Source organism: Mus caroli, chromosome 3 (assembly GCF_900094665.2).
Source record: "Mus caroli chromosome 3, CAROLI_EIJ_v1.1, whole genome shotgun sequence".
NCBI lineage: Eukaryota > Metazoa > Chordata > Mammalia > Rodentia > Muridae > Mus > Mus caroli.
The window spans coordinates 132656282-132667384 of record NC_034572.1 but is presented as its reverse complement, the minus strand read 5'-3'; the positions used below and the strand labels follow the sequence as shown (position 1 = coordinate 132667384).

General features: G+C 40.4%; 1 protein-coding gene across 1 annotated transcript in view; it reads right to left on the bottom strand.

The window, feature by feature from the left end:
• Stpg2 (sperm tail PG-rich repeat containing 2) overlaps positions 1-10718 on the bottom strand; it is a 436171-nt gene extending 425453 nt beyond the window's left edge. Inside the window, exons 1-3 of the mRNA XM_021158500.2 lie at positions 10369-10718; positions 4224-4336; positions 1188-1316 (exon numbers count right to left, since the gene is read on the bottom strand). Of these exons, the coding sequence (XP_021014159.1) occupies positions 1188-1316; positions 4224-4336; positions 10369-10477 (351 nt within the window). The 5' untranslated portion in view covers positions 10478-10718. The remainder of the gene's footprint in view (positions 1-1187; positions 1317-4223; positions 4337-10368) is intronic.
• Positions 10719-11103: the final 385 nt, after the last annotated feature.

The window sequence follows — 11103 nt, the reverse complement described above, 5'->3', positions numbered from 1 at the left end:
GCAGAGGCAGAGGCAGAGGCAGAGGCAGAGGCAGAGGCAGAGGCAGAGGCAGAGGCAGAGGCAGAGGCAGAGGCAGAGAGGCAGAGGCAGAGAGGCAAAGGCAGAGGCAGAGAGGCAGAGGCAGAGAGGCGACAGGTAGATCTCTGTGAGTTCAAGGCCTGCCTGCTTTATAGAGCAAGTTCCAGGACAGTAGGACTACACAGAGAAACTGACAAAACATCAACAGATAGATAGATAGATAGATAGATAGATAGATAGATAGATAGATAGATAGATAGATAGATAGACAGAAAGACAGATAGACATAGATATCCACTCTAGTCTATAAAAGATGACCAAATCCATATTAAATAATGCTATTTATTTCAATAGTGTAGGGCTTTGGGGTGAAAATAACTACACTCCATTCCTAGAATGCATATTCCAATCCTACACTTCAAGGCCCATCTCAAAATCAGTCTCCTCCATTAACCCTCTAGGTCTTCTGTAGTGCAGCAGTCCTATAAATCCCTAAAGCATCTCGATTCACGAACATTCATCTACCACTTTACAAATGTTGTCTTTAAACAGCAACTGCCTCTGTCTCCCAGAGAAACTGCTGCCTTTCTTCCTTCAGGCATCATGTTTTGTTCTGTGTGGCTCTAGAGCTAGAATTCAGAACCTCACAGAGGCTCAGCAAATGTTCTCCAACAGCAGGCCACCCCTGCAGCCCAGGAAGCATGCTGATGTCACTGTGTGTTAACAGGTATTTACACACAATCACTAAACGTCAGAGCATAGATCAGCAGGCTTTTAAATCTTCCTGCTGCCTACTCAGGGCTTACACTGTCCTTACAGAATAATCAAGAAGAAGACAGGAACCCATAGACACAGCTCAATGGTTAGGCATCTATCTAGCACACACAAGACCCTGAGTCCCCAGGACCATAAAATAAACAAGAATAAAATGAAGTATAATGCTTATATAGTTAAAAACTAAAGTCTATAAAAAGTATTTAATGCTCATCTAATTATAAAATAACCACAATATGAATAGTAAGACTATACCAAGCTTTATAGTAAGGCCTTTTAACATTTCCAACATCAAACACACTGCTTAGGATTTCTTTTTTATTTTATCTAAAAGAACTGTCATGAGAAGCTACTGAAGAAGTGACACACTGCAGATGTTCCTTAGCTTACAGTACCTGTCTGGTTATGATACATAATGTCCCAAGAGAAGGCCAATTGTAGCTCGCAGGTCCTGGACCATCCGAAATAAGTTTCTTAAATCGCTTCTCTCGGTTTTGCAGACTACGGCCTCCTTTTATTTTATACTAAATTGGAGGTAAAAATTATTTAGTAATTCAAGAAGTGCTTCATGATTCCTATTTTATAAATATAAAATTTTATGAACAAGTAGTTTTGAAATGGAATTTGAGAAAGTTGAGACACCAAGTTCTTCTAAGAAGATACTGAAATAATAATTATCCATTTTGACTCTAAGCTCATACCAAAATTTACCACCGTTTAGAGTATTCTAAGAGAGTACAAAAAAGGGGGTGGGGGGGAATCAAAGTCAGGATTTTCCAAACGTCCCAAGTAGAGTTAAAGGGACTCTGCTACACATCATTGGAAAACTGGATGCTTACGAACTGAATTTTCAGACTATTTTAGTAACAAGTTTGGCCTTCTATGCTGACTAGTTTTACCTAAACTTGACAAAAGCTGTAGTCACTGAAAAGAGAGAATTTTACCTAAATGGCAGTGGGTAAAACTGGGTATTCTCTTAATTAGTGATTGATTGGGGAGGGCCCAGCCCATTCTGGGGAGGGAAACAGGCTAGTGGTCCTGTCTGTTTTCTATAAGAAAGCAGGATGTGCAGCCACAAGGAGCAGCCAGTAAGCAGTGCTCTTCAATGATCTCAGCATCAGCTCCTGCTTCCAAGTTCCTGTCCTTCCAAGATGAACAGTGATGTGTAAATCAATGTAAGCCAAATAAACCCTTTCTTCCCCTAAGTTGCTTTGGGTCATGTTGTTTGATCACAGCAACAGGAACCCTAAGACACACACAGAGAGCTAATTGCTGTGACAAACGTGGTCATATTGTTTGGGGGAGGATTGTGGAAAGACTTTGGAACTTTAGACTACAAAATTCATTGCCTGTTCAAATCTTGGTGAGCTGTTTATTATGCCTGAATTTGGATGGTAAGTGTTGAGAGAAATGCAGATGATGGAAGCCTGGCTTGTGAAGTTTCAGCAGGAAGTTTGAGAGTAAGTTAAGGATTCTATTGGGGCCATTTGCCATTCTGAATTAAGAATCTGTGGTTTTTGTCAGCTGACGCTGAAGAGCCAGCTGTGATTAACAAGAGGCCAGCACCACTACAGTGAACCTCTTGCTTTACTAAGAGAACTGATGTTGGTTAGCTGGAGCTGAGAAATTAGTGGTGATTAAAGAGACCAGCAACACTGAGGTGAACTCAGGGTCAACACACAGAAGCCATGTTCTAGGATGACCAAAGTTGTACTTCTTGCTGGCAGTCAAATTTGGCCATGTGTAAGTCTCCCAAATGGTACTGGATTTGAAGTCATAAAAGAGTCATGAGATTAGCTGAGGCTTGACACTCTCAGAGGCCAGAAGAAGCCATTGGTGAAGGTACAGTCTCACTAGCAATGAAAGCCCCAGCATCAAAAGGGTCATGCAAAGAGTTGAGGCTTGGCACCTTGAAGAAATCCCAGGATACAGTATTGGTAAAAGTGCAGCCCATTTGCAGCAGAAGACCCCAACATTTTGGAGACACTGGACTCATGGGATGAACACCAAGGACAGCCAAGCCTTGGTGAAAAGCTAGCATGAGTCTAGGAGAAGCTGTGTAGGTTGTAGAGGGTGGAACCAGAGAACTCAGGCCCATAGGAGGAATCCAAACTAGTGAGAGTGAATTCCAGAAGTCTGCCGCTGAGATTTCCACTGCTGGACCTTGGCTTTGCTTTATGCATATTGTGACTGTGCCCTTGTTCTGCCCTCTTGGAAAAAAAATATTTAACTGATTCTCACTTTACAGCAGACCACAGTTGAGACACTGAACTTTTAAAGAGAGTTGAGGGTTTTGCAGAGACTTTGGATTTTTAAAGAGAATAATTTTTAAAGTGTTTGAATTTGTAAAGACTATGAAAGTTAGCAAGTTTATAAAACATCTTATATTGTGATATTGATATTAATGCATTATCATGGGAGAGAACAAGAAGGGAAAGCTTGTGGCTTAACATTGATGTGTTTGTGTGCAGTATCTTCAGAATATACATATTTCTGATCATGAATAGGGTCATTTTATTTTGGTCATAGACCTGCAAGGTTATGCAAAAACAGAAAACAAATGTGACACAGCAACATTGTGACTTTAAAGTATAGCACAAAAATACTCACCCCACTGCTACCTACATATCCTACATATCGTGACCATTTGTACAATTTTCAGACACCAAAATTCATTCAAGAGTCCCATTCTGTTACTCTTGTGGACCCACTGAAACACATACAACCATGTTTTATAGCACATAGCAGATACAGAATAATGTCTTAGTCAGGGCTTTACTGCTGTAAACAGACACTGTGATGAAGGCAACTCTTATAAGGACAACATTGGGGTTGGCTTACAGGTTCAGAGATTCAGTCCAGTATAATCACGTGGGGAACATGGCAGCATCCAGGCAAGCATGGTACAAGAGGAGCTGAGAGTTCTACATCTTCATCTGCAGGCCTCTAAGAGAAGACTGACTTCTAGGCAGCTAGGAAGAGGATCTTAAAGCCCACACCCACAGTGACACACCTACTCCTATAAGGCCACACTTCCTAATAGTGCCACTCCCTGGCACAACCATATACAACCATCAAAAATCATGAAAAACACACAGGAAGTCAACAGCAAGTGCATTTACATTCTATTGTTTGAATTATGAAAATAAAGATTTAAAAGAGAAAGATATGGGGGGAGGAAATAAAATACAGAAAATGGCACTCTATTATTTATTATTGAGACAAGAAATATGCATTTTGTCTGATTTTTATTGGTATTTTAGCCTAAGATTAGTCTTAAACTTGCAATATTGGGGTTATAAATGTGTGGTACAGTGTAGTCAAGGTTAGCCTTGAACTTTCAATGCTGGAGTTATACGTGTGTGCCTCTGGATCTGGTTAGGAAAACATGGTTGTCTTTAACTCAGCCACTTATAACATTGTAAACACACCTGTGCTTGTGATACGTTGTAGTGTGCTGGACCTGGAACAGCTTGGCCAGCGTCAGAGGAGACAACATAAGCACTTGTTTTGGAACTCAGAGAAAGAAATGGTGCATAGCAACCTATAAAAAAAACAACTCAGTCACTCTAGTGACACATAACAGTACATCAGAGAGATTTCTGAGAAAATAGTCTCAGAATTAAGACTATATTTTCAGAACTAAGATCTATTCTTACAAGTTATAACACTTTTAAAATTCTCATTTAAGATGACAATTCTTATTATTGTCTATTAAATATGAGACCCTATAGGAGTGACCTTACTAAACAACAAAATTTCTCCTCTCTCTCTCTCTCTCTCTCTCTCTCTCTCTCTCTCTCTCTCTCTCTCTNTNTNTNTGTGTGTGTGTGTGTGTGTGTGTGTTTGAATTTGTTATCCATATGTGTACATACATGTGTCTAAATGTGCTGACTTGTAGATAAGTGTATGGAAGCCAGAGGTCATCAGGGACCTTCTTCCATGCCTTTCCAACTTATTCTTTGAGACAGGGCCTCACTGATCGTAGAACTTTCAAAATGGTGATTAGACTAGCTTGCCAGTGTATCCCCAGCCCTGGCCTAGCTAGCCCTGCACTGAGATTACAGAACCACACAACAGTGGTTGACTGCAGGTGGGCACTGGGATACAAACTCAGATGCTGATGCCTATGCAGCAAGAACCTTCGCCACTGAGCTGCTTCTCTGGCCTTTTTCCTCTTCTAGTCACATGTGACAGCTACATTTAGCTGAGAAAACATTTTATCTACCAAAGGCCACTGTTCTGTGATCTTAAATAGCAAATATTATATGTGTGTGTGATACATATACGTATGTAAATAAAGTTATAGACATTGCTAAAGAAGTATTTCAGTGATAGAGCACATACCTAGGATGCACCAAGAGAGACTTAGAGGGAGAGACATAGAGGTAGAGGGAGGCAGAAAGGGAGAGGGTGCAAGAGCGAGAGAGCGAGAAAGAGAGAGAACTGAGATGGAGATAATTTAAACCAGATTGACAGCAAGTTATTGATGATGCTTTGGCACATAATTGGTGCTCAGTAAATACTTCTTGATTGCCTAATTCTAAACAAAAGTTGACGGATCAATGATATAAACTTCGCTGGAACAAGTAATCACTGTAAGAGACAAATCTGGGTCGCAAATCTGGGTCGCCTACTAAATTTATTTTAAGAAGGTGAAAAAGAACACAATACATCCATTCCTCATATCATTGATGTTAGCGTATATAACAAATATGTGTGGCTTTAAACTCTGTATATAAAAGAAATGGGCAATGAAGAAGAAATCTACTATTCATAAAATCTTCATTGGAATTTTCCAAAATTAACCATAATCTTCTGTTACAGAGCTCAAGTACACATGGAGTTATGAATCCAACAAAAACATAAATTACATAACCGTAATGATAATTTTCACATAGATAGGTCCTCTTCCGTTTTATTTGTAGCTGTGTACTAATGTTTACATGTTTCTCAGAATTTCCAACTGGCCTGGTGTCTTAGTTAGGGCTTTACTGCTGTGAACAGACACCATGACCAAGGCAAGTCTTATAAGAAACAACACTTAATTGGGGCTGGTTTACAGGTTCAGAGTCCATTATCATCAATTTATTCCAACAAGGCCACACCTCCAAATGGTGCCACTCCCTGGTATAAGAATATACAAACCATCACACCTGGTTTTCCCCAAACATTGGCTCTCAAGTGCTAAAACTAGACTAATTCCATACAGCCAGGATGTTTGGTGACTACCATAATACTCTGCTGTTGGAGTAGCGTGTGTGAAGGTGTGTCTCTGTATATTCAATTGTTAATTCTGTACTGGAAGAGAGTTAAATACTAGCAGGACCTCGGTATTGTTATTTCTATAGCCCATCCTCTGTCTCATATTGTGTAAGTATTTGTTCTTCCTTACCTGTGGATGGATGGACTAGAGCAGAGCAGAGCTGTAGGACTGACCACATAACAGAGTATAATGGCAGGATTAGTGGGGTTAGAGTAGCTGGGAGATTGCTCTAGCTGAAAGACCTAAGCTTTAAAATATTTTTTTTAAAAACCTTCTGTGTTGTTACTTTTATCACTGGTGGGCATAAGGTAGTCTTGCAATACTCTTCACAATCAACAATAAAGAATAACTGGTTTTCTATATTATACATTTTGTTAGTCATTCATAATACTGGATATTTTGTATACTGTATTATGTATTCTATAAGCCTGCGTAATAAAGAAAGTACAGTAAAAGATAAAAACCTGATTTCAAATGATGGAGAAATTAAGTAAAGACAATTATCATACTATCTATGCTGCCAATGTCTAAGGTCCAAAATGAAGAGTGCTCCAGAGAATTCACATTAGTAGAATTTGATGTGGGGTATATAAATAAGCTGACATATGAAGTGGTACCTTACAATGATAAATCAAACTGACAGAAAAGAGAAATTAAGAGCATGGGAGAAGAAAAGATTTAAAAGGAATGAGTTCAGTTTGGGATATATTGAGTTTGATGTGCCAACAGCAAAAGATAAATCAAACTGGCACAAAGCAATAAAAGTCCATTCTACAAAAGAAGGTGTCCAGTATGTGATGAAAAGACAAGTTATGCAGCCACAATGACAGCCACAAAGCAAAGGGTGTTCTTCACATATAAAACAACAAGGTCATTGAAACAGGCATTAATCTGCAGAGATACCAGTGTACACAGCAATCACATATACGTTAATTATCTAAACCTATGTCACAACTGCACTCCCTGATATGTGCATTATCTATATTCTGACTAGCTAGGACAATAAAATCATTCTTGTCAGCATAAACATATAGGTGCATCTACAGGACCACCGATCAATCTCCTTCCACCCTGCACTGGTGGCAGATAAAACTTCTCCTTCAAAGAAGAATGCTACAAAAGAAAATAACTAGAAGATGCTATTGTCCAGTTTAGTTGACTGATACATATTCCACATAGATAGCTAATGTTGGGTGCTGTTCACTTTGTAAGTACATTTAAAAAGTAATGAAATACTCCTGACACCATACCAGGATAGGCATGTATTTTTAAAAGAATTTGTTTTCTCATGTGATAAGATGGTAGACTAAGCTACCTCTCCTTAGGGAAACATTGCTTTAAGAAGATATGCTTCCTTCTCAGATTAGTTGTAAAAAAAAAAAAAAAAAAAAGCAAGACACAGCTCTTTTTTGCCTGTGGAATTTGAATATCCATTCTCTTTCCCACTCATAAAAGCACAACAGCTCAGTCCTGATCCATTAAGGATACAAATCTTAGTTTATTCCTGATCAAACGACCTAAAACCAAAGCTATCAATTAGTATATTAAATAGGAAAACATGGAGCTAGTATACTGGAGGGTTGGCTAAGTAAGATAAAGAGGAAAAAGGAGACCACTAGGTTGAGAATATCCTAACACTACAAGATCTGTCCCTCTTGTGAGGTTAGCTGTAACAATTAAGTTACACAAGGTCCCTCCATCTTTCCTTTCCACATCAGACTCTTAACATACACCTAATCTTTCATTGAAATAGATGGACACCTCTGCACAGTTCAGTAAATTACCTATTATAAACATGCATGAAATAGCATGGTAGCTGCTTTTAAATCATCTCATCAAGAAATCTAGCAGAAAAATGCTCAGAAACACCTGTTCTATCAATTATAAACATGTTGCCCTGAACAGCATAACATGCACACACACACACACAATCTCCTCAGAGTTCCCAAGCACAGAATTTTTAAACTTACTTCAAAAGTGAACAAAGTATAATCCTTTAAGTTAGTATACAGGGCTGACTATATCCTACATATTATCCTTTAAGTTAGTATACAGGGCTGACTATATCCTACATACTACCCTTTATTAACAAAAGCCATAGTGTTTTGGAGGTGTTGTTTTGTGTGTGTATGTGTGTCTGTGTGTGTGTGTGTGTGTGTGTGTGTGTACGTGTGGAAGACAGATGACAACTTGTAAGAGTCAGTTAGTAAGCTCCAGTCATCAAGTTTGGCAGTAAGTGGCTTTACCCATTAAGCCATCTCACCCACCCCATAGAAACTTTTAATGTGGCCCATTAGTTTATCCGTTGCTACAAGGTATTTTTCACTAAGAACATTGTTTTACTGGCTTGAAAACTAAGAATGGAGTAAACATCATGATCCCTGCTCTCAATTAGTTTACATTTTGGTGGAGCTTGTGTGTGTGTGTGTGTGTGTGTGTGATAGAATCAAACTGCTACCAAAAAAGTTACCATAAGCCAGAAGGATGGAAAAGTAAGACTAGTCGGAGATTTTTATTTCAATTGAATATCAAGAATAAGTAGGAACAAGCCAGGAGGAGGAGGAGCATAGAACACACTGGGCACATGTATTAACAGCTGCAAAAGAACAGAAGTGACAAAGAATGATCTTAAGAATATTATCAAGTTAGAATGGCTGAACTGTAGGTCATGTGTAGGAGCTTTGTACAGGTGTTTGGAAAGATCAGACTAAATGGAACACAAGACCAGGGGTGAGAACAAAAAGAATTCTACTGCCATTGACAAGTTTAGATTTTTTAACCCTGCCGTTACAAAAATATATTTTTTTGTTTTTCAAATAACATATGTTTTTTAAACATACTACTAAACACAAAATGTAAGATAAAATTATGACACTGAGACAGAAACAACATGTTACTGGTTTAATTGAGAAAAAAATAAATTGGACTTGTATTAAATTGGGTAGCTATGAACAAAGGGGAAGAATTTCGGAGATTGTGAACATTTAACCAATGGTCTTAAAGGCCAGGAGAAATGACCAGGCAAAAAAAGCAAGCTAGAGTTAGTTCTAAAGCGTAGACCAGCCGTGCAAGGATGCCCGTAAAGTGACTGACAACGACACAGACTTTATGCCTGTGGGAAACCTAGAGACATAAACCACTTGTATCTCTATAAAGAATTTCACTTGGGAGTGGCTGGATATAAATGGTAATTGAAGTAGCAGATATGAATAAGAAAGTACAATGAGCAAAGCAACAAGAAAAAGATGTAAAGCTAAGTATCTTTTAACTTTAGCTGTGCATGATTAGTGGGGGGAAAAAAACAAAACAAAACATGATTCCTTGATTCAGCACCGAATCATGTGTCAGGTACTGAACAGCAGGAAAAAAAATGAGACAGAAAGCAACAAAGAAAGTGGTCAGCTGTACCAAAATAAAGGTCAAAAAAAGTTATAGGTGTGCAAAAGCATCATAGGTGTGCCCATTACAGATGGTCACAGGTAAACACAAGATTCTGGGGAATACATGCTTATACCATCTCAACAGTAGTTGGCACAGGTACCAAAAATGCTGAGGACAGATGCTGAAAAGATGTAAAATTTGTGATCTGAAACACAAACAGAATTTTACCATGTCCAGAGAAACTTAAACCAACCATAATGGAGCAGGGATGTAAACAGAGTACTCACTCCTGGAACTTTAAGGGGGGTGGGGAGGTATTTTATATCTACTGAAAAATGCAGGTTTACAAAAGAAACCACTAGAATTTGGGTGGTATTAAACTCAAAAAAAAAAAAAAGTCAGAACTTTAAAAGCAGAGACCAAATTAGAAATATTTATTAAAAGTTGGACCTAATTCACAAACTGGGGGTTGGGTGGGGGTAGGGAGATGAGAAATGAAGAAAAGCAATTAACTACTTAAATTATTAGTCCCTAGGCCACCCCTGAAGGCTATAACTTTTCACAGAATGTAGAAAGAGGGTCTCAGTATAAAGCCAGGGGTGGTCAGATAATTTCACTCGGGGGAGTGGGGGAGATTGGGGACGGGATCCTATTTGTAAGTGATAATACAGAATAGAAATGTAAACAACTACATCGTGGTAAATAAACCTGATTAAAGTGTGTGCAGAAGCAAGTATTGCATTTCATATAGTCACTAACTTGTATTTCATACAGTCAAGAGCCAAGGAATCAAAATCCTGGTTCTATTATCCTCTCTGCCTGCGACATGTTACATTTCTGAATAGTGGTCCTTTTTGACTTTGTGTTTAACGTGAGGGCAGGCTGAAGGCGGGCCGTCTGTCACCGCAAGCTGGCCATCAGCATCTTACCTGTGGCCTGCTGCTTAGGAAAAGGTACCTGGTAGGTCCCAGGCCCCACGTGCTCCTCGGTGCTGCCCCGGTTGGCACAGCCCAGCCAGCGGGGAGCACGGTCGTACATAGTGATGAGGGGCGGGGCCCACGGGACCGGAAACTAGACGGGCGCTCGCAGGCGGCCTGCGTCGTCCCTACACGCAGGGCTAGTGTGCAAGCTGCATGCTGACTGGCTCGGCGGCGTCAGCTTTCCCCCGGGTCCTCCACACAGAGGTAAAGTGGCGAGGACAGCAGCCAGAGGCCCCGCCCACCAGCGTTCAACTCAGCGCTTACGGGCCACGCCAGAGACACGGCTTAGCCGCCTGAGCTTCCGGATATGGCCCCGCCCACTCCCCGCCTCCCGGAAGCCTTGGAAGGGCAGAGGCCGGAAGGACTCGGGCCCGTAGGCGCACTTCCGGCTCCGGCCTCGGAGCATTTCCGGCCGAGCGCTCAGAGCTCGGAGATGTCTTGTAGAGTCTGACGAAGCTCCCTGCGCTAGGCAGGGCGGTGCTGCGCCTCAGCTTCGCCTCAGCTCACCTGCTTCCTGTCCCGGAATACCTTCGCTGCGCAGAAAAGCCCTAGAAACGCATTAGAAGGAGGCGAATTAATTTGACTTTGATTTGCTCTCCCTGTAAATCAGGGTGACTGGAAAGACCCGGGGGTTGGGGGGAAAGAGGCGGGGACGGGTGGAATAGGAAAGCTCGGGACCCCAAA